We start from the raw sequence: 24,081 nt of genomic DNA on the forward strand, positions 1-24,081 counted from the left end.
AAGATCATTGCGTCCAGCCCCCCTGCACCAAGCAGGATGGGTGTATAGGCAATGCATCATGAAGATCTCCAATTTCTATATGGTAAATTATTATGGTCTTCTGCTCTACCCTGATCCCATAGGGAATCCTAAAATCCTCTGCACTGAATGAATGGAAAAACTGTTTTCTCCTGGTTCCCCAAAGAAATCCATATGAATAAGGTTTTTTTCTTCTTTTTTTTTTTAACAATAAAGTGCAAATGCATAAATAAGATATTCTGTAAAGCAATCATATGTATTCACATTATGCAAGTAAAGTAGTCACCCACAGCCTGAGTTATTGCTGTGATGAAGTGTGGTGTTTGATGAGAAGTGTAGTTTATGCTCCCAGCAATGGACCAGTGTTTTGGGGCATTCCTCCAGCAGGATTTCTACAATGTGTTGAGGTCCCTTGCTCCAAAAAGTGAACTTTGTATGGTCCCTTCCCATATCACTGGCCCATAATGTTTTAGAATCAGTGTGCAGTAGGTTCAGAGGAACTGTTGCATGTCTGAATATGAATAAGTTTCAACACCAGGTCTCAAGCAATTGAGAAGATAACTACTGTATATTGACTTTAATTCTGGTTGGAGTTTTTTTTATATACTTTATATAACTTCATTGGTATAGTTTTGCTCATTGAAAGAAGAGATGATCATTATTGAGGAATGTGTTTTAAGTACAGCAATGTAGGAACGTTTGCTTATTTGCGTTCCCATTTGTTATTCATCTTGTTTTAATTTGCTTTTTAAAAATACTGCCTTCAAGATCTTGATTGATTCCACTGCCCTTATTAAATCTCTTCATAGATTATTCTTGATGAGCCATAGGAAAAGCACCTTTCCTGCATGTTCTTCTGGCATGTGAGGTAGTTTTGATCACAGACTGGAAGGGGGAGGAGTTCAAGCTTGCAATGTAAATACCTAGGAGTGGAGCAGTATAAAGTTACACCTGAGAAATCTCACAGTTGAAGCAGGCTGCTCACAAATGGCTGTCCCAAGGTCTCTCTTAGTTCTCGAGAACTTCATAGCTGGTAAATTTGTTCCCTGCTCCTCTTACTTAGATTCCTATGATCCGTCCACAGGAGAAGTGTATTGCAGAGTGCCAGACAGTGGCAAAGAGGAGGTGAGTACTTATTCCAGTTTTACCAGAAGATGATGTGGAAAAAAATGTAATTACAAATGACATCAATGCAGTTGTGTGTGCAGTAGAAGGTGAGACCAGGAAAATGCCAAATAAATAAGCTCTTTGGTTACTTGACCTTAGTAACATTATTGCTCCAGCAGCTCTTCCTCTTTACGCTTTGCTGTTTGAAGCTGTGGGCTCGATCTTCATTGCGTGTAAATTAGTATAACCGCAGTTATTTCAGTCCTAGCCCAGTCCTGTAGAATGGGAGTTGCAAGAAATGGTCACACCATAGTTTTTAGATGCATGAATTATAGTGGAGCCAAGAAAAAACATCTGTTAATCTCTCTCCCGAGAACAGCCCTTGAACGACTGTATCCAAGTATAAATGTTCTCAGTATCTAATGTTAGTTTTTGCCCTCTCCCTGCAATTAAAAAAAACCAAACAAACTTTGCGTACCTGGGTTCTTCCCTGATCAAAATCTTCCAGTTCTCCCAAAGTCTGATCTCTGCAGCTGGATGTTTGCCATATGGAACAATGACATTGCAGGCAAAAAAAAATACTGATGTGGCTTCATAAATGTGCATTTGTGTACAGTGTAGTGACCTTATCCAATCAAGACCATAAATGCAACGCAGTTCAGCCCTAAGACTAATCTTTGGGTGCATATTTCTTGCCACTGTACGATCAATTGTGTAATGGCAACAACCCCTTCATATGGATAGCTAAGAAGCAAAGAGGTGTGTATGATGGGGAGTGCATCGGAGTCATCGAGGAGGCAGTTGATCAGGAAAAAAGGTATACACAAAAGGCTTTGAAGATGTTAGCTAATGTTCAACTGTTTCATTTTTAATACAACTCGTCTGTTATGAAAAGGCCGAATACTGTGTCAAAATAAACCTTTCCTTATTTTGCTGCTATTGATTTCTTTCATTTGCCTTTTCAGCAGAAACCTTGTACTGTCATTTGGGTAAATATTTACTAGGTGTTGATAACCAAGAGTTAAAGTGTAACCAGGTTGGGTTTGGTAGAATATGTTTAATTTGCTCAAAGCAGTCCAAAACTAGCTGTGCTTGAAAGGTTTTATACACTAATCCCCTTTCTGCTTATTTACATAAGTAAATTCATAAAAATAGGGAGATGTGAGACATAGGTAAAAAGGGCCTAAAAAAGTAGACTATTGAGCAGTTAAATTCCACTCATGTTAAGTGTGAGGGTAATCCATATTGGAAGACAGTGTTACATCTCATCCAATTTTCTCAGTCAGCTGCTGCATACAGCTTAGGGATGTGTGAAGTTGTGTGCTCAGAGCTGTAGCTAGCAAGCAAAACAAATTGTAGGATATTGCATAGAGCTGGAAGTCAGGAGGGAAGACTTTCTCCCCAGACATATACAGAAGCCTATGTACAAATGTTCAAAAAGCTAGCAACACACCTCATAACTCCAAAGCAGGTTGTTTCTCATCATCCATACTTGAGATGGAAAACCAAGGCAAACAAAACCATTTTGTTCCAAAGGCTTTTGTCTCCATCTGTTTTTCAATACAGACTCAAGCTCAGTTTACTATGGATAGTTTTGGTAACATTTTGGTATCAAACCTTATTTACTTGTTTTAGAGTTCAACTTTCTCTGTGTTTTTTAATTTATTTCTTGTTTGGCCAAAGAAGGCAGTGAGAAGTTGTTTTAAATGAACACATGTTTATAATTTTCTTTCCTTGCTTAACTGAAGCATCTGTTTTCCCTCTTTCTCGTGTCTGCTTTCCTTCCCTCTGCTTTCCCCAACTCTGTCTCCATTCCCATTCCTGGAGAGTCTGGTGCCTCTCCATCCTGTTATTTTCTGTCTTTTCCTAGCCAGTGAGAATCCTACGATAGCCCTCAGACTCCATCCTTCCAAAAATCACTGGCATTTTACAAAGGGGAATCTGCTGCTCCTGTTCCAGAGGGTAATTCGTTCTAAATGGGGCATCAGCTCTGGGCTGAATTGCAGAGCCTGGTGTGGAAGTGGCAGCGAAAAGGGGGGGAGAAGCAGTAGTACAATGTCACCTAATGGTTGCAGCATAGAAGAGCAAGCAATTAAAATGGGCGAAGGAGGAAGAAGCACTATGGCCTAATAAATGACAAGGTCAGAGAACAGGGTTATATTCCTTTTGGGGCTAGTTACCTATTGTGTGACTTTAAGGGCAAAGAGGTGAAATGCCCAGATTCACCTATGCCCAGCCTTTTATTTAAATTGTAAATTCATCTTCTGTCTGCAATGGATGGATTGAAAACAGTACACTTTTATGCAAGACTTATTTGGGAAATAAATACTGCAAGTCTGACGTGCCCAGTCATAAAGGATCATTAGAAATAAAGATTTTTCTAACAAGGTTTTGTACCCATTATGTGTTAACTGGCCTCATTTGATAGATAATGTGATTATAGCACCAGACTAGAGATTGGTGGACACTTAGGAACCCACGAACATGAGCTGCTTAATTATATTCAATTCATACAAAAAAACCCCAGTCATAACTAATAATATATATCCTTCATTTTAAAAAGAGGTTAATATATAAAAGCTGAGAAGTGTTAGGGGGACAGTACACTGGGTGGAAATATTTAGGCAGAAAAATATGAATGGAAATTGTTACTTTTGGGGGCTGAGTTGATTTGGTGGCCAATAAACAGTCGAGAAAGAACAAGTTTGGGGAAAAAGTGGTCCAGTGCTGAAGTTATAGAACCAGTTAGAAATGAAAACAAAAACAAAATATAAAAAATGGCAACTGGGAAAAGACAAAGAAATTAATCACAAGTTAGAAAGTGTAGAATATTGATAATGGAAGCTAACGACACTGGAGACAAATTTATACTGATAAGGATAAAAGGCAAAAAGGTTTTTTTTTCCTTCCTTTTATTTTTTTTATTATTTGCAGAATAGAAGAAATCTTAAACATGGTATAGATGGATTAATAAATTTAAATGTTAACAGTATTAATAATGATGCTGCAGAAAGGACAAAAGGTATTTAAAATGTCTGTTGTGTTTTTGGGAAGAGTCGAGATGAGTTGTTTGTATCACATGAGAATCAATTGCCCTTCTAGTGCATTAGTAAGCATGGAGGAGGTTAAATGTTTCCTAGCAGTAAACAATTTTTAATCTTCTAAACGAGTTTGCAAAGGAGCTATCTAGCCTTTTGTTAATGTTTAATCATGAAATACAGGGAAATTTCAAAAGAGTGCTAATGCGCCAATATTCAGAAAGGGCAGTTGGGAATTACCATAGGCTGGCTAGAATGGCATCTATCCTAAATTTTGGTGAAGTTGATTCAACTGAATCAAAAAAGAGTAGGAATATAATAAATGCCACTTATTGTGGTTTTATGAAAAATGATTATCGTCAGACAAACCTAATTGCATCCTTTGATGATATAAAATTTTGCTTGAGGTGCACATCATTCTAAACAGCCTATAGTTCTCCCCACCGTAGTACTGCCACACTAGTCAGGTTATCTGTCATTCTTCTTTGTTAAGCTTAGCCCTGGCCACTTTGAGACAGGATTTTGAACTAGATGGGCCCCTGATCTGATGTGGTATAGGCAATTCCTATTTTCCTAGAAAGATGGCCTTGAATGGGAAGGAGTTTAGAGAATGGGGACCACAGTCGTGAACCAGATGGAAAGATTGAAACGTAAGAAAGATACTAAGGAACTAAATCTATTTAATACGGACAAGTGCAGGGTGCTGCACTTGGGCAGTAGGAACCAGCAGCACACTTACACAATGGGGAACTCCCTACTTGAGAGCACGGAGGCAGAAAGAAATCTTGGAGTCATTATTGACTCCAAGATGAACATGGGCCGACAATGCGAGGTCATGGTTGGCAGGGCTAACCGGACCTTGTCGTGCATCCACAGGCTCATCTCGAGTAGAGCCAGGGAGGTGATCCTCCCCCTCTACGCGACGCTGGTCAGGCCACAGCTGGAGTATTGTGTCCAGTTCTGTGCGCCCCATTTCAAGAGGGATGTGGACAACATGGAGAGGGTCCAGAGGAGGGCCACCCGCATGATCCGGGGACAACAGGGCAGACCCTACAGTGAGAGACTGCGGGACCTGAACCTATTCAGCCTCCACAAGAGAAGGCTGAGGGGGGACCTGGTGACCGTCTATAAACTCACTAGGGGGGACCAGAAGGGTTTGGGGGAGACGCTGTTTCCCCTAGCGCCCGCTGGCATAACAAGGAGTAATGGGCACAAGTTGATGGAGAGGAGGTATAGATTGGACATCCGCAAAAACTACTTCACAGTTAGGGCGGCTAGGAGCTGGAACCAACTTCCAAGGGAAGTGGTGCTGGCCCCTACCCTGGGGGTCTTTAAGAAGAGGCTGGATGCCTACCTGGCTGGACTCATTTGAGTCCCGTTTCTTGTTTTGGGGTTTTGTTGTTCTCCCGCCCTGGCGGGGGGTCAGGCTAGAAGATCTATTAGGTCCCTTCCGACCCTAAATCTATGAAACTATGAAACTAGTATGATTAAATGATTGGTGCAGGAGGAAAAAGGGATTAGGCTGTAAACACCAAGGAGTAGTAAAAAGGGAGTACAACCAGAAGAAGTATCAATAAGTGGAAGAGAACATAAAGAAGCTACACCCTCGGAACAATACCTGTTAGGCTGTGGGACTGTTTCTTGAGAACAGTAATAGAATCTATAAATGGTTATAATGCTGGAGAATATAATGCAGGAACAGCCTTTTGCAGGGACCTAATGATCTAGATCGCTAGTATCAATAGCTATTTGACTCTTTTTCTTTCTAAAGCAGTCTGAAATTTGCGACATCTGCTTTGGTTTTCCAGGTGGAAGCTGCAGTCAGTGCTGCCAGAGATGCCTTTCCATCCTGGTCATCTAAAAGCCCTTGGGAAAGATCTCAGATAATGAGCAAGTTAGCAGATTTGATTGAGCAGGAGCTCGAGGCATTTGCACAAGCAGAATCAAAGGATCAGGGTAAAAAATGGAGTTTTGCTAGTGGGTTGTCTGCCCTGTGATAGGGTCTGGGATAGGGAAATGGGGGTCTGGTTAAGACTGAGAAACAAATGCAAAGTCCCATTTTGATTCCAATGCTGGCTGCCCCCCAGCCACTGCTTTTCCTGCCACTTGTCCCCCTGTCATTGTTTTCTCTTCTGTAATGGTGGTGGGGGGAGGGGGGGATTTAAAAGGACCCTCCAAGAACTAGATCCTAGATATGGAAATTGTATAACATTTATAATTTTTCATATCTAGAATCTAATACTTGGGGGGTCATGTTAAATTCAAAATCATCTTGGATTTGGGTAAATACAATAAGTTGGCAGGGTAGGTATTGTCAAGTGTTTTCTTGGCATTGCTGTAAAGGCAGGTTTTAAGGAGGGTTTTGAAGATAATGAGGTATCCTCATATATATTTAGAGAGCAAATCTCCCAGGACTGAGGGGCAACCTGGGTGAAAGCACTGAGGGTGCTTGTTTTTTTGTTTGTTTTAAAGTCTAATGTGGGGTTACAACCACAGACATGGACATGACTACTTTCAAAATTAGCTGCCAGTTTTGAAGACGTCAGCCTCCATGCTTCTGCTTCCCTTCCTGTAGATTGCAGATAATAACTCCGGCAGCACAGAGGCTTTGGGGCCAAATGTATTCATTATCCACAAAACACTCTCAAGGTCTTTAGTGAGAAGACACCAAGAAGAGTATAGCATTGCAAGTCTCATAGAAGTAATACAACTTTTTATTGCACTTGTTGTAGATGCCAGGCATTGTGCATTTTATAATAAACATCATTTTTACTATTTGTGGTGAGCGACTTTCAAATGATCCACCTTTTATCAAAAAGGGGCTTTCGTTTGTGATAAGAGCTGTATCTGCAGCTCCATTTTCATTTAGTAGCACCTCAGAGTTGTCTGGTGTCTGGAATACTTCTCATGCTCGGGGCATTTATAACCCTTTTGTTTTTCTCTTGTGCCAAGTTTATGCTAATGAGATTGCAAAATGCTTGTTGCTTGTCTGTTTTAGGAAAAACCATTACATTTGCTAGAACAGTGGACATCCCTCGGGCAGTGTATAACTTCCGGTTCTTTGCCTCGTCTATTCTTCACCATACTTCAGAGTGCACACAGATGGACCAGATGGGGTGCATGCATTACACCGTGAGAGTCCCTGGAGGAATTGGTAGGGTGTTCTAGAGGGAGAAGCGCTGAAAATCTTGACAGCCTGTCTGCCCAGGGAAGTAATATAAAGTTAAAGGGTAAAAGTAAAAGGCTAAATTGCTATTTCTGCCGCTTAACCTTTTAACTTCAGGCAGCCTTTGTGAGGTAAAGTTTGGCCTCCAGGGTGGACTTGAGCAATTTCACATAAAAAATAAACAAATTGGCAAATAATTACAGCACTAAGAGTATTTATCCCCAAATATTCTTTTTTCCTGGTAGATTCCATCCTCCAAATATGCTACGTATTCTCTGTGCATGCATGCATGTATCTGTAAATAAGAATTGTGCGCATATGGTACATACTTTCTGGAAGGATGGGATTTTCTATTGTGGTCAATATTGACCTGTCTGTTGCCAATGGGTAAAAGTCTTACTGATTTCAGTGGAAGCAGAGGTAGGGCACTATTGATCAATTTTGAGTGTTTCCGTGTGTGTGTGTATGCATGCATGCATTGGGAGGGGAGGAAATATATACAAAAATATGATTTAGTTAAGGAGTTACCTAAATGAGCCACAAGATGTCACTGTCACTTCGGAGGAATTAGTCTGCCTACAGCATATTTTTTTTTTTAAGAATCATGATTTTTTCCTCCTAATATTTGCTTTTTTAAACTACATTTGTTTTGGGTAACGTGGAGGCCCTTGTAATATTTTTTCCCCCCATGGGAAACCGAGAATCTGAATATTACTAACAAAACTGATCACAGAAAGTAGCTTTTGCATTTGCACATATGGTGGTGTTGCGTGGAGCTTCTTTCACACGCATCCAATCAAGCAGTAGGAAATTATGTTCTTTTAATGACCAATCACAGCTGGGATCTCAAGTATTGTGATGTATGCCTAGAGAGCAAATATTCATGAAGATAGTAAATTAATTAGTTTTAACAGCATGGAAATTTGAAGAAATCAGTCTGCTTACAGATGTGCTGCAAAGTAGGCTAAATTCATCATAGATGTATTGTGTATTCAGTGCTAACATTTGACCAGATAAAATCCAGAAATAGCAATGGATGCACAGAGTCGGATAGTAGGGCTGTGAAAAGCTTCGCTCTCTGATTTGATTCGGCCTGATTTGGTGGCTGAATCTCCGAATCCAAATCAAATCAGGAGACCCTTTAACCTCTCTGAATCAATTTGGAAAGATTCGATGATTTGGACATAAACACAGCTTTAAATGTTTTTTCTACATACCTCAAGGTGACAGGCAGCCCGTGAAGGCTGAGATGGTGGGGCGGATGGAGCATCCCATGGCAGCGCGAAGGGCATCCCCAGCGCACTCGGCAGCAGACCTGGAAGTGAACCACAAGCAATTCCAGTCCACTTCTGGGATTGCTGGGGAGTGCACAGTGGGGCCCAGCCATGCTCCCTTGGCTTGGTGACTGGTGCCCCCTGGTCTGGGAGGGTACCCAGGGTCCCACTGTGGCCGATTGCCAAAAGTACTTCTGGTCCACTTCTGGGTTCACTGCTGAGCATGCGGGGGGCGGGCCCTGCACTCCTGTGGGACGCTCCATCCACCCCAGCATCACAGCATTTACAAGCTTACACCTGGTACCTTGAGGTAAGTAGAAAAAACATTTAAAGCTGTGTCTATGTCCGAATCACTGATTCTCTGAATCAGCATCAAATCTTCAGATTTGGATTCAGACACATTGAATCAGGACAGTGATCCAAATCAACAAATCGAATTACTGTCCCCGAGTCAGGTCAAATCTGAATCAAATATGGCCCATTTTGTACACCCCATCAGATAGGGGACAGCTCCTTCACATTTTTCAGTTAATTTATAATTGAATTTTAGATACCGAACCCTACCATTGTACGTATCTCTTTAATAATGAATTGATTATGGGAATACGTTTTGTTTGCAAAAATAATGAAGTTGGGTAGTTCTAGTAAATATATGAAATCCTGTAGGGATCTTCCCAGGGGAAGCTGAATGGACTGGAGCATAATAAAAAACTGCCCCCTTCCACTCTCCCATATCCAAAATATAAGAAAGATCACTTGTTCAGTCCAGTTGGTCATATATGTTTGCACTGGAACCTCTGGGATCATTTATACTGGTCTTTGAGCAGGTGTTGTCTCTTACAAAAGGTCATTATTCAAGGTTCACTGTACAATTAAGAGTATGATATAGGTATAAATGTGGTAACATTTCCATACAGAAGCTTTAGCTTCCATTTGATCAGGGTTGTCAACTCAAATCTCCTCTCCTGCCTTGATTTTTGTCTTTTTTTCCATCTCTCCAGCTGGTTTAATTAGTCCTTGGAATTTACCACTTTACTTGCTGACATGGAAAATCGCCCCAGCCATTGCATATGGAAACACTGTCATTGCCAAGCCAAGTGAAATGACATCTGTCACTGCTTGGATGATGTGCAAACTCTTGGATAAAGCAGGTACTGGGGAGTGGAGGGAAGCAGTGGGACAGCCTTTAGCATGAGGGCCTGTGCTGTCTGTTGCCTTTGCTGCAGAAATTGGGAGGTGGGTAGCAAATACATGAGGGGACAACAGGAAGGAAAGGCAGATGGTCATGGTGAAGGCAGCTCTGAAAAAACTGAATTCTTCCTCAACTCCTCCCTGCTTCATCCTCTACCAAAATTCCCAAATCCCATCTCAGTCTGCTGCTTTGATAACACCACCCATTTGGTCCACTTTTTCCCTACTTCTGGGCTGTGGTGTTCCTATGTCTGTACTGGTTGACTGCCAGCAGGGGGAGCACTGAGAACAAAGGAAAGGGTCTCTGTGCTCTCACTTCTTGTCTCTGGCCCTATGGGCTCTTAGCATCTGGTAGCAGCTATTGCAGCAAAAGTACTGCTGTCATCTTTGCCAGCCCCATCACAGTGTTGGGTTCAGCGATGCCAGCCCCATCACAGTGATGAAGTTCATTCAGCACAGATGGGATCTCTGATTAATTCAGCACCCAAACTCCAACCCTTGTCATCATGATTAACTTGAGTTAAATAAAGTACTACTGGAGTTTGTAGTTTTCACATGACTTAAGGTAAACCCTAGGCTCGCTCATAATCTCTTGCTTGCTCTGCAAACCTGTGAAAGCTTATAACTTGCCTCATCTTCACTAAGATTTTTAAGCTAAATTAACTTAACAATACACCTTGTTTTTCCCTGGTGAAGATAAACAGTTTGCAAGTCCACTGAACAGGGATAGTCTGCTATTTTTAAGAAACTTAGAACTTCTCTGGTCTTAGACAGCTATGCATGGAAACAGCAAAAGGAACATTTCTGACACCCAGGTTGATTGGCTTAAACAACACATTTTCCCCTAATCTTTCTTTGGAAATTGTTGAACTAGTTTTGCTGAAACTTCCCAAAAAAAAGAAAGTCATCCAGACAGATGCTCACATGGAAAATTTTGGCTTGATTGATTGATTGATTAAAGTAAGGGCAAGTTGTAAACAACTGAAAATTGGGCCTTAAATGGAAGTGCCAGGTAACTTTATATGCAATTCTCCCAGCTTCACATTTAATAATGCAAAACCCTTAAAACCCCAAAATATCGCTACTCTTAAGTCAAGGGCAAGGCATTGTGAATGTAGAGCTATTAGCTGTTTCCTGACTTCCAGGAAGAATGTAAAATTACCCCAAAGGGAAGGAAAGGAAAAGCCATGAGTGTTCTGTGCATTTGTTCCTATGAGGAATCCCTCCAGGGGTGGTAAACATTGTGTTTGGAACTGGCCCCAAGGCTGGGGAAGCAATTGTCTCCCATCCTGACGTGCCACTGATCTCCTTCACTGGGAGTACACTCACGGGCCAGCTCATCATGGAGAGGAGTGCCCCACACTGCAAAAAACTCTCTCTGGAACTTGGAGGCAAGAACCCTGCTATCATCTTTGAGGATGCTGACCTGGACCAGTGCATCCCTACCACTGTGAGATCCAGCTTTGCAAATCAGGTATGGGAGAATACACAGTTGCAAGTAAAGCAGGTATACAGCAATGTGTGTGTATGTTTGGACATATCTGTGACACAATACAGAGATCGCCCTGTAGAGATATCCAAGCTATAATTAGAGCCAGAAACAATATAGTTGTGTCAGCACAGCACTCTGTCTCGCCTAATTAGTCGTGCTGAGAAGTGTCTGAATTCTTCCTGACGACTGCTTCTCCCTAGTGTCTTGCTTCTGAATTCTAAATAGGTAAAGGTCTTTTTTTAAACCCCATGTCGTTAACAGAATATAAAGAGACATATGAAGGAGCTGTTTCCAGTACCCTGGCATCAGAGAAACCACTGTTACCACTGGGCATTGCCTTTGCTCAAAGAGCTCAGTGTGCTTTTACATGCATTAATTTGCACACCCAGGCCTAGGAGAGAGATTCTCTATCTTTCTAGGAGAGAAGTTATTTATACAAATGGAAATAATGAAGCATTAAAGTGAATATTCTAGAATCAAATGAATCTGTATCTAAATGGAATTAGAATCACGGACTCCTAGTGCTCTTTCCTGAGTACTTTATGCTCCTTTTTTTCTCCACAAGATCATGAAAGACCACAAAATCTGTTTTCAGGGGCTAAGTTGGCAAACAAAAGGCCTGCTCAAGAAATCAAGCTGGTGATCATTTAAACCTGGAAAGATACTTTTCTGTGACAAAATACAACAATTGTCTCTGTGGGGGCTTCTCAATGCCTTCCTGCTTTGGTCACCTTTTATCCTTTCTCCCCAGTAATCAGTTTAGGACCTTCACCTTTTGTGTAAATTTAGTCTGTACCAGGGAGGTGCTGTACATTTTCCTTTCCTAGTGAGATGCTTGGTGTATTCCTATCCAATCAGAAATAAGAAGTAAAACAAAAAAAAATCAATGCCGTATTTCCTTTCATTGTTTTTGATAGGGTGAAATCTGCCTTTGCACCAGCAGGATCTTTGTGCAGAGAGGCATTTATCATGATTTTTTGACGAGGTTTGTTGAAGAAACCAAAAAATGGAAGGTTGGGAGCTCCTCCGATCCCACAGCCAACATGGGGGCCCTGATAAGTAAAGAACACTTAGAAAAGGTAACTGTCAAGGCAATCTTCCTTTAACTGTAATTGCATTTTAGAAATCTAGTAAGGATGATTGGGGCAAAAAGACAACATCATCTTTTATGCCACCACCACATTCAGCTTTTGTTGCCAGTTCCCCACGAATGATTAAGAAGATTTTTATTTAAAAAAATCTGATTTTTTTTTTTAAGGATTCTGCTGCTTGTAGTTGAGGTTACATTATTGTTCTAGGCAGAATAAACTCTGTGGGCAAGTTGTTCTAAACAAAAGAATTGCTCTATCATTGTGAAACTGTTTAAAGCAAAAATCAGTCCATAAGTGGTAAGTCCTGCAGTCAGGCAGCATTTCAATAAAATTTTAGCAATAACGTCCCTTTTTATAGCGTAAGCACTAAAGCATAGTTATACAGGATTTTGGCTTATTTGTAGTGGTGCATACATCTAGCGCACAGGTTTCTGGAATTCCACTTCAGGGAAGAGTGGCTTCAAGTAGCTACCAACTGGTGGCTGTCGGGTGATTTATGGAAGATGGTATCATTCAGTTTCCAGAGGATCAGGTGTCCGTCTCGGAAAACCTGCTCTCGCAGTTGGCAGTAGCTAGTAACATGTCAGCAATTTGAATATTTAGAAGAGAAGGCTCAATGAGGTGGAAAGACTGGTGGTCCCTCAGGGTCCTAGAAGTGGTTCCTCTAGGTCCATGCTGAGCCACATTGGTATAGAGCCTCATGCCATCACTGCTTTTACTGAACCTGTTTTGGGGCTTCATAAAACCAACAGATCTCCCTGACTCCTTGTAGGAGTCCAAATTCACCCAGATAATTTAAACCTAAGGAGGGGAAAAACCTCTCAGTGATTCATTTGTGAAATAAAAAGTGAGAGAAAGCACCTAGTGTTTTCAGAACAGCAGAATGAGATTAATACCATGTTCTAGCAATGTACAAATATAGGCCATTTCAGCAGCAGCCACAGAAACAGTTTTATGCATTTACTGGCAGATTTTTGCACAGCGCTTATCACTGTAGCATCTGACTGCTATGAAAGCATGCAATGCCTCTGGTACTTGCCTGGGAGGTACTTTCCATGTTACATTTGGGATGAATTACCCAGAGTCATAGAGGGAGTCCATGATACCAAAAGAGGTAAGGATCCAGGTCCCTTGTACTTTCACCATGTGACAAACCTTCTTATTTTTTAAAATATTTAGAGGAAAGGAAAAATTATTTTTTAGCTAGTAAGTTAAAGAATATTTAAAGAAAGGGATCAGTTGGTGGCAAACTTCCTGTCTTTGTTGTACAAGCATGGGGTGGCAAAAGTTAGGGTAACCCTAACATTTTGTTAGGGCAGAAAAAATGCCAGTGTGAATCACTGGAAAATCTTTAACTTATTCTATATGTAAAACATAAAACTGCAGTATTTTTGGTCTTTTTTTCTCTTGACATTTTGTCCTACAAGGTAAAGAAGTATGTGAAGAAGGCAGATGCTGAAGGAGCTAGAATTCTGTGTGGAGAGGGGATCGAGGCCTTGCAGCTTCCAACCAGAAATCAGAATGGCTATTTCATGCTGCCTACAGTCATAACTGAAGTGAAGGATGAATCCTGCTGTATGCAAGAAGAGATCTTTGGTCCTGTGACATGTGTGGTAGTGTTTGATACAGAAGAAGAAGTGATTAAGAGAGCCAATGATATCAAGTATGGCCTGGCAGCCACTATATGGTCAAGTAATGTAGGGTGTGTTCATCGTGTGGCTAAAAGACTGCAATCTGGTTTGGTGTGGACTAATTGCTGGCTTATCAGAGATCTGAACTTGCCATTTGGTGGCATGAAATTCTCTGGGATAGGCAGGGAAGGAGCAAAGGACTCCTATGAGTTTTTCACAGAGGTCAAAACCATTACAGTAAAACATTAAATTTGCCAATGCAAGTATTTTATGGCCAATGAAATGATTATGATTTAACCTTAGCTACACATCTCTCCGGGACATAGCACTTTTAAAAAATCTATTTTTTGGAAAGCTAAAGGTGCTCATCATAATTAACAGCAGATGATATAGCCCACCATATTAGACAAGAAGACAGGTATGGAAGTTGTTTGATCCTCAGGCCAAAAACATGATTACTTAGGGATCAGGGAAATCTTGAGGCTTTTGCCATCTTCTCTTCAAAAATGTTTTCCCCCAAAAGGCAGATTGCAGACAAGTTAATAAATAATGATGATTCGTCAATGAATTACTCTGGCAAATACACAAGTGAATTATGTAGTTATACTTTAATGGGAATACTTTAAAGTTTATTTATGTATAAGTGAGTATGTCTCATGCTATATATTCACATATATATTTCACTGTTGTCATCAAACTAGCACTGAGGCAAGTTCATGCTAAAAAGCCCACAGCAGTACCTTTCACTTGTTCCTTTTTTGCTAAATTGTAAACTCATGATATTCATGCAATGCACAAGAATAGCAAACATTATTTATCATAACCTGTTTTGAAATATGTAGCAGTATCATCATTTTATTAAAACCAAAATGAAGACTTCTCACTATGGCTTATCATTTGCAGGGTTCCTAGGATGGCATTTTTTTATTTTCCTGCACAGTAATTGTATGGAAGAACATATATGCCAGCCTACTCATTGATACAGGCTGAATATGGCTCCTTGTAGAAAGACTAGACTACTGGTTGCAACAAATTAAAAATATTCATATTACCCTTTATTTCTTTTGGAAGGATTCTGTGGGAGTGGTGCATTTGGCAAAGGCTTTCACAGTCAATTAAAACAGGATTGGAGTTGCAGGCAATTTTGCTGCCACCTGCCATCAAACACCAATGAAATTTTCAGAGCAGCTTTTTTGTGGGGTATGTTGTCAGAGTTTGAGTTGAATCCAATTCATGATGGGATTATAACTGTATGGTTCCAGGACTGGCTTCACCTGTACTCATGAGTAGCTGAAGCCATTCTGACGAAATTTCTCAGGTCTTTTGTGGAAAAAGGAGACATGTCACCCAGACACAGAAAAGTGATTGCCATGGATCAGAGTTGTCAGTGGGGAATAGAAAATTATCCTTCCTATGCCATGGAACAAAGAAAATGAAGGGAAAATGATAAGGTGGTCTGGAGGAATAGTTTTTGCTGATCTACAGGGTGAAGGGGTACTGCATGTGATGGAAGACCAAGAGGCACATGGAAGCAGTAGCTCAGATTTGTTTGGAGCAGCATCTGGACTTTGAATGCTAATCAAAACTTTTACCTTGTGAGGTCCACACTGATTCATTTTATTCACTCCTCCCTCCCCCCAGTATTAAGACTGCTTACTTTGTAGTCTTTTAAATATATGCTTTCCAGAGCAACATTTTCATTGCATATACCCATACATAGTTTGGTCATATTAATGATGGGATTTGTATGTTTTTTTTATAAAGTTCAGAGAGCCCAAAGGTAACTCTAAATTGCCCTAGCTGGAGCAGATTCCTAATCCTTGACAAGCCACCTGTTGGGATGGGAGGGGCTGATGGCATAGATACCTAGTCCATGATACTTTAACATTGCTCTGATGGTGTTGGAGGGTGACCCAAGGATATGAGCTTTCACTGTTAGGTTGAAAAAACCTTCCATTCAAAGAGCTCATTATGCTTGTGTGTTAGCTAGACTTGGGTGAAAAACAGGTTTTCTGGTTTGTGGGAAACTTTTTTTGAAATCTCCAATGAACAGAGGTTCCCTCGTTCCTTGCAGCTGCTCAATGAAACTGGTATTCTTGTCCACTACATTTTACAATGCAGACAAGCTGAAAGGCACAGACCCTGGCAGTCAAACCCCAGGAAAGCCAGATACCCCAAGACTTTGAGTTTCTGCACTTCAAAGAAAGAGCCTGGCATGGCTTTGGCATGGCTGGCTGGCTGGCCCTGAACCATGGACACACCGGCAGTGCTACCAGCTGACAACCCCAGGGCCAGGGACCCCTGCCTTTGGGCAATTTATCTAATAGGTCTGCCCTGGTGCCCTGCCTGGACTCCTGGTCTGCCTGGAGTCCAGGCAGGGTTTCATTAGAACTTTGCCTTTGATTCAGCAAAGCCAATTAAACCCGAGATATTTCAAATTGGAATTTTTTATGAATTTTTTTGTCAGAAAATTTCTGACCAACTCTCCCTGTGACTACAATTGGTGGGGACAACAGAGTATGTGCTTCATTCATTCTCCCTTCCTATTAAGTTGTTACCAGAAAAAATAATTATTACATGAATGTGTTGGTCTCTGCTGAATCCATTATAAATGCCCTTTGAAGAACAAGGGACCAGAGACTGCAGGATGACTTATAGTAATCAGACTATAGAGGAAGGCATGTTGCAGAGGGGGCAAATTCTAAATGTCTCCTATGACCAGTACTGCCCTGCCCCTCTCTGGGTTCAGCTTCAGTGAGCTGCTTTTTATGTAAGCACTGGTTTTGTCCTGGCACTAAGTAAGATGCAGCCTGATACTTTACATAAAGTAGATGTCAGCCTGCGTGTAGTATGTATAAGTGCACTATGCACTTCATGCTGCAATGTCTCTCAACTATTTCAGCGCAGTGGTGAATAATATAGAGAATAAGCCTGAGTCTTGGGTGAGCACTACATAGATGCTGCGATAGTTGTCAGTAAGTGGCCCTATACGCTTCAGCTTGGGTTTTTTTTATCCGTTCCCTGCAGCTTCTTGCAGACAGAACAAGAGTTTTGTGTGATAGAAAGGGTCAAAAGATAAAAATTAAGGACATTCAGTAGGATGAAGTTGTATGATACTTCCCTTGTGTATTGGTAGGAGGAGATCCTATAACCAAAATAAATGCTGTGTATGTATTCCACTATCTCTGATTTTCATCCTTCTGATCTTTTTGAATAGCAGGTCATCTGAATAATACACAGCGATGTGTTGAGGGATAGGTCTTGGAAGAACACTGGTGCTAAAGCATCTCAAGCAGTACTTATGTTATGGTTTTAGTGTCCAAAATATTCTTCTATTTCTTGCCCTCCTATATTTATAAACACATATCACCTTTGTGCCCCCATAAAAATTCTTATGGCAGAAAAGGCCAAGCAAACAGACATTCATACGCTTTATTGCACCACAAATGCCCAGAGTCTGTGGCTGCAACAGAGATGGTATGAATTTGTGCTGCTATTTTGCAGCACGTGTCTATTTGCTTTAAGGCATGGAGCTGCTCACATTCTCCGGCCACCCCAAGTAGGCATTTCCAGCCTACACAGGATTGGGCCCCTGAGCCCCTGGGAGTGTCTGCCCAGATTTCCCCTTAGGGATTCACCAGGTGCACTTCTCTATATATTTTGGAACAGCTCTGCACATCCTGCAACAGCTGATCCACTTCATTTGCCGACATTTGTTTATGCCCTTAGATAAATATTTCCTATATACATGTTTTGGAATGTGCAGGTTTCAGATACTGCTGTGATAGGATCTGGTGAAAGTTTCTTCTTATCTGGTGATGAGCCGAATGCTTATTTCTTCGTGAAGAATGATTTTTTATGTCTCTAATGTTCATATCCAGCCTCAGTCTCCGTCTGGGCAGTATGGATCCCATTTGTGTGCGTCTGTAAATGAGCTGTAAAGTGGAGAATTCAGACAGCAGGTTTTGGTCTGTGGTGACAACTGCAGTCTGCCTGCGTAAAGAAGTTTCTCAAGAAGTAAATTTTATTAAATTGATTCCTGTGTCAAGCAGTGTCCCCCTTGAGTCCTCTATCTCTTGGCAGAATTTGGTGTTCAGAATTAAACCGAATGCTTGGATACATGAGTAATCTTGTCTTTGAACTCTGGGATTAAGTGGTTATGCTCAATGGATTTTCCTTTGAGTGAGCTTTTCCTTTGTTTGAGCCTGAAGTAAACAGAATACTTATTTAGTATTTAGATTTTTTTCCCTGTATTTTACTCTGTGTTGTGAATAAAACATCAAGGGCAGAGTGGATTTAATTCCAGGCCTGAGATGTCAGGCTGCTGGGTTTCTATGAAATCATCTAAGATGGGCATCTTGACACATTTGTTGGCTGACCTGATGATAATTGAATTCATGTGACCATTACAAGGATTGCATTACTTTCTATGTAAGCCTTGAAGAGTTAATTCTTCATATGGAACGAATTTTTAACACCTGAAATATTATCTGGCTAATGCAAAGTTGTTATGGTATATGAGAAGGTATGCATTTGTCATGATACAATTCTTACCTTGCTTACTAATAGGGTTTTTGTCTTTCATTCGGCCTTTTCTTAATGTTTTCAAATTTGCATCCATTGAACCTATTATATTAGTAGTGCTTGAAAACAGATTTGCTCAGGGAAATGGTGTACAAAGAAGTGGAAGGTAAGAAGGGGAACTGATTGAACAGTGTATATATTGAGTTCAATTACATCCTTGCTCCTACAGACTTTTACCTTCAACAAATAACAGTTATTTTGTTTAGCTTCTAATGATGAAAGCAGTATTCAAACCCTTCTCCCTTACCAACTACTCGAGTAATCAGAAATACTTAATACAATGGGAGAGTATCGCAAGAAAACTGAGGTTGTTTGTGGAACCTTAACTATGAGTGTATAAGCTCTCAACAATGGATGTGTAGGCTCTCAAATTCATCTGTAGGTAGAGCTAATGCACTCTGTCTCTGAATTTCTACTTCCAGCAAAGTAGTAATGTGAAAGATAAAGTCTTAGGCTAAAATGACATTGTACTGGTCTCAAGGGTTTAGGAATTAATCTTTGCTAGATAGGAAAGATTTTTTTCTGAAAACTTACAAAGGCCCATAATGCAGAGAACTGAAATATTCACAGTGCTTGCCTTTAAGTGTATGATTATTGCTTTACAGATAATTAATTTGTTAGCTTAATGAATAAACCAAAAAACCAAAACCAAAAAAACAACAAACCAAAACTGCTTGGCTTGAATTGTAGTGACAGACCTCAAAACTAACAGTCCCATCATTGTGCCATGTCTGGAAATGTAATATCTTTAAATCTCTAATAAAATGTACCTCTGAATAATAATAATCTGTAATAAGATTTACCTCGCCTCTTTGAAAAGTAATTTTTTTACTACTTGGAAGAATTATGACAACACTATGGAATATTTTTGGTATATTTGAGACCCAAACATATAAACCAGTGTGTCAAAGTCATCTGGCTCATGGGCTAGTTGAGTGATATGGGACTGATTCACTGTCCAAATGAATGGCACAGAGCTGGCCCCATGGGCCAGACAGGCCTACAGACCTCATGCCCCCTGCATGCTGGTTCCAGCACCCATGGTGCCCACTCCAGCCAATCCAAGGCAATACCCATGTATGCTGTCCAGCTGGACCCAGATGGGCAGGAAGAAGACTGGCATTGCCAGCCCTTGGCTCCAGCTGTGGGAACAGGCTGTGATGCGGGACTTCTTGTCACAGTGCTGCTGTGGGACTTGAGCACCATTGCTTTTTCTTGGGTGCTTGGTAGCCAAGTGGGTGCAGGAGCACTTTAAAACTTGCCAAATGAGCTTTAGTTAAAGTTTTCCTGCCACCATTTTTCAGTATGGGGTCTGAAAAACATGACACTGGAGTCTACTGGAGCATGGTAATTACCACGCTCCTGTAGACTAATTGTAATTACAGAGCGTTGGAACAGCCTCAATGTATGTGTATAGGCACCCTGTGATGCTCAGTATTGCAGAGCCCAGCTTTAGGCATCAGGCATCATCTGCAGCTCACGGGGATAATTTGACCTCTTCAGAGTGGAATTTCCCAAAGCCGTCATATCTAGGCAAATATCTAACTTGGCCAATGGAGAAAGACAAGAACAGGACTATGTCTTAAATCTGGCTCTTCTCAGGAAATTCAGTGCTTTATTCTGCTATAGGGAAGTGCTTCCTTCTACTCGGGATTAACGGCCTTGGGTCGTTTGAAGCTATGTAAGTCATTTAAAAAAAAAAAGGACCACTTCTTTATTTCCAGCTATGTCCTTTCTCTCCCATCCTCTTATTCTGTATCTTACAGTACTCACCCTGAATGGGGGAGACTTGGGCATAATCCCCCCTATGACAGGGGATTCAAAATTCAGTTTCCCCAGGTAGAAGTCTGTAACCATCAAGCTGTAAGTTACGGTGTGGTGAGACGGGAGCATTCTTACTCCTTCCTGTTGAGGTTCTTCTACTTCAGAAAAAAAAAAGATTAAAGGTCTGGGAAGAGGAGGAGTGTGCATGACTCTTTAGCCTAGTGCTTTGGCACTTACATGGCAGGGAGGGAGAGGGGGAAAGAAGTTGCAACTGTTCAATACTTGTTGTAATTTCTTGTATACTGTTGTAGCATGTATAACTGTTGCTATTGTATATTGAATGTTCATTGGGTCAGCATGAGAAACCAGCCCTTATTCCTCCTATTTGAGTGCTTTAACTACTAGGCTGGAAAGTTTGTGCTTACTCTTGCTCAATTTTTCTGGCTCAGTTGATCCTTTTTGTTTCTTTTATGCAAGTAGAATAGTAGACACGTTGCTTGCAGTGCCTTGTCAGACTGGCCCTGTGCACTGGCTCCAGAACTGGGCTGGGCCAGACCAGGTCCCAGGCCACCCATGTGCACCAAAACCAGCACACAGGGCTGGTCCAGCAGGGTGTCACATGCAGCCCCTACCCTCGATTCCCTGTGCTGTGCGCAGCACTGGGTCCCAGCCGTGCACTGCATGCAGTGCATGGGGCTGTGGCCAGTGCATGCCCCACATTGCATGTGGGGTTAGTCCAGAGACCCATGGGCTAGATCATACAGCTCCATGGGCTGGATCCATCCCGTAGGCCATGTATTTCACACCCCTTATACACTATAAGAAACTGGAGGGAGGAGGAAAAGTAACTAAGCAGCAGATAAACTCACACAGGCAGAGGGATATAACCCCAGCACTAGTCACAAGTTTAGTGCCAAGTTGGGGGGCCTCATTTAAAAACTGATAAATTTTTGCATGCAACTAAAGTTTATATGTGCTGTTCCAAGATTTGCCTGTCAGCCCAATGGCAAATTAAATTATTCACTTTGGGGAAATATATCCTATCTACTGTAAGTTATGAACAATGTCTAGGAGAACTTAGTATGGCAGGCCATTGCCTCTCATAGTGGAGATGTGCTGAGCATGGTAATGGCACAAGGGAAACATTTTCATTCATCGTAGAACAGCAATTGCATGTAGCAAAGAATTTAACTTTGTGGATATGATTAAGATCAATGCCTGCTTGTTTGATTATTAGTAAGCTGGGCTGTATATATTGTTCCAAATGGTCTAATGGCTCTATAAAACCAAAAACTGGTATTAGAAATTTCTGAACAACTCTATGCACTGAAAATTACTGTTTAGAGAAGCAAATAATATCCAACTATTTCATAAATCAGATACAAAGATTAAATTTATGTCCTTGGATAAAATATTTGTGAGACTTAAAATGTTGTATGCTAGGTAAGTTATTGTCCTTCAAAAGCATTTGGAATATTCAGGAAAGCTAGTGGCGCAGCTCATTATCATCATCATCATCATCACTGCATAATTTCATGTGTGAGGTATCTTAGTTACTACTATAACTTTCAATGACAAGTTAAGAAAAGGGTTTGACTAGGACCGTCTACACAGCTTGCACAGCTTCTACACAGCTACCCACTGGCAGCTATGGGTATGCTCATCATAATTTACAACTCTGTGGGTCCAAACATGAAGTACTTATTCATGGAAAATTCTGATAAGGTTTCACTGGAAGTTTAGTGCAAGTGACTTTTCAAGTGGTACGTGATGTGTCATTAAGTGTTTTCTGGTGTAGGAAAAGTGAGCTTCCTTTAATTGTTCACGCAGAACCAAATGATGAACCAGGTTCTGATTTCAAATAAACTTAAAACAGGAGTCATTCAAGTCAAGACAGTAGAGGTAGGCTGATACAAGTAAAATCCAAATTTGGTTCTATATAAAGATGCCATTAAAGATCATTAAACTTATGTCTAAGATAAAATGTGGCAACTGATGATTTTAACCAAATAAAATAGCTTCTCTGTTCCGTTCTGTTTCGGTTCTTCTAGCACACCCACTCATCACCATGTTATCTTGACATCATGACAGATTAGGCGAATTAGATTATTGGCGTGGAAAACAGAATTAATGAAGATGGAAGGAATTTGGCTCCCTATATTTCAGAAACTCACAGATGGAAATTTTCAGTATTGCTAGCTTATAGTTACATACCCTGATTGGTAACATTTAATAAAACAGGTTTTCTAAATTTTCTAGCTCCTTTACTGGCCAGAATATTTTTGTACATTTATCTTTCCTGAATTTGGCAGGTTTTACACATCAGAAATGCTTTATGTACAGACCAGGAGAGAACTGTGACCATTTCCAGCTTTATCGTGAATTTCTTGTGTGACCAGGACTAATCACTGACCCTGAAATTTCCTACCTTGTCACATGAAGATAATACAACCTTCATACCTGAAAAGGATGCTGAGAGGGTTAATATCTCAGTGTTTATAATGTTCTTTGAACAATTCCCAGTCTTGCCATTAAGATCACAGTGGGTCTTTAGCAATAACTTTAGAAGTAAATCAGTGTTCATTGGAGCTTTGCTTGCGAATCAGGATTTCTGGGTGTTGACTCACTATGTGACTGTTCTTACTGGAATCAAGGATAAAATTCCCACTAGTTTCATGAGAGCAGGATCACTCAACTCTGCTTTTAATTTTTTTATTTGAAAAAAGGTGGACAACACACCTCAGAGAGACTGTTGTCAGGTTTAATTTGTTAATGTATTTATGGTGCTTTGAGATTTTAAGACAAAATGAGCTATATATGTAAAAAGTCTCATCATAATATTATATTATACCCCATGGTAGTAATCTCTTCTTGAACATTTGGAAAATTGAGAGACTGAAATTTATCTTGAAGGCTTATTTGTGTCAGAACTCCATTGGTAAAAAAAAATGCACCTGATAAAATCATTGTCACTTGAAGATAATACAACCTTCACTTACTGAAAAGTACTACACTTACTGAAAAATTCACGATTCAATGCATATATTTTTGCATTACATCTGTACTAAGTTGTACATTGTATATATTCATCCTGAATGTTTTCTGGAGTTACAAATAAATGAGGTTAAGCTTATTTGTTAGTTCTATCCAGATAAGGACCAAGAACAACATTTTTGAAATATTATGTGAAAGGCTGCTCTTTGTTTCTCTAGAACTAAGTAGTAGTACTAGAAACCATGGGAGAGATCCTGTTCCAATTAAAAGCTTCCACTGCGTCAGCAAGGAAGTTCCATTAAACATCCAAACTGAAATCTTTGAAGATCCTGCATCTCAAACTTAAATATTTCTTTCAGAAGAAATCTTGTCACCTGCCTTTTTGGCAGAAGCAGTTAGCTGATACCTGGAGCTTTGATGGGCTGTTTCCGTTAGCATAAGAAATTAACTGTTATGAGTCATAACTATTATGTGCATAGAAAAAATACATATAAAGCTCCATTTCCATGGACACAGTAAAAATAAACAGCAGTAAACAATTTTACTGCTTGTAGTTTCCAAGCCTGCCTTTCCGCTAAGTCCTGCGTCCAAAAGAAATCTGTGTCATGAATCTCTTTTAGAACCATGTTCCCAACTTCTTTCTATACCTGCTTTCTTTCAGGCTCTAAAGCACATAAACACAACCAACTAACCCCCCCCCCCCATGCGTACACATGCACATACAAACAAGC

The 24,081-nt window shown here is 40.6% G+C and overlaps 1 protein-coding gene and 1 long non-coding RNA gene across 3 annotated transcripts in view; one reads left to right on the plus strand and one right to left on the minus strand.

The window, feature by feature from the left end:
- The window catches only part of LOC109304364, a 23,500-nt gene extending 21,190 nt beyond the window's left edge, over positions 1-2,310 (minus strand). The window contains exon 1 of the long non-coding RNA XR_002099374.1: positions 1,604-2,310. This is a non-coding gene — a long non-coding RNA (uncharacterized LOC109304364). The remainder of the gene's footprint in view (positions 1-1,603) is intronic.
- On the plus strand, positions 14-19,398 carry ALDH8A1 (aldehyde dehydrogenase 8 family member A1). 2 transcript variants are annotated; one of them, XM_019526858.1, is made up of 7 exons: positions 14-1,143; positions 5,972-6,119; positions 7,162-7,317; positions 9,605-9,754; positions 11,012-11,268; positions 12,204-12,365; positions 13,805-19,398. In XM_019526858.1, the coding sequence occupies exons 1-7, from the start codon at positions 1,006-1,008 to the stop codon at positions 14,255-14,257; spliced, it is 1,464 nt and encodes a 487-aa protein (XP_019382403.1). In that variant the 5' UTR covers positions 14-1,005; the 3' UTR covers positions 14,258-19,398. The 2 variants fall into 2 exon arrangements, with proteins under 2 accessions (XP_019382403.1, XP_019382404.1); XM_019526859.1 differs by lacking the exon at positions 14-1,143 and adding an exon at positions 3,195-3,266.
- The last annotated feature ends 4,683 nt before the right edge of the window (positions 19,399-24,081 follow it).

The sequence above is a fragment of the Gavialis gangeticus genome, unplaced genomic scaffold (assembly GCF_001723915.1).
Source record: "Gavialis gangeticus isolate Ggan-Ray unplaced genomic scaffold, GavGan_comp1, whole genome shotgun sequence".
Classification (NCBI taxonomy): Eukaryota; Metazoa; Chordata; order Crocodylia; family Gavialidae; genus Gavialis; species Gavialis gangeticus.

What these genes read in the sequence shown, in the direction of transcription:
- ALDH8A1 (XM_019526858.1), top strand. Translation starts at nt 1,006, where the DNA reads ATGGCTGTCCCAAGGTCTCTCTTAGTTCTCGAGAACTTCATAGCTGGT. An exon ending in AGCAGAATCAAAGGATCAGG is followed by an intron (nt 6,120 to 7,161) that starts GTAAAAAATGGA and finishes TGTCTGTTTTAG; the next exon opens with GAAAAACCATTACATTTGCT. An exon ending in GTAAAGAACACTTAGAAAAG is followed by an intron (nt 12,366 to 13,804) that starts GTAACTGTCAAG and finishes TTGTCCTACAAG; the next exon opens with GTAAAGAAGTATGTGAAGAA.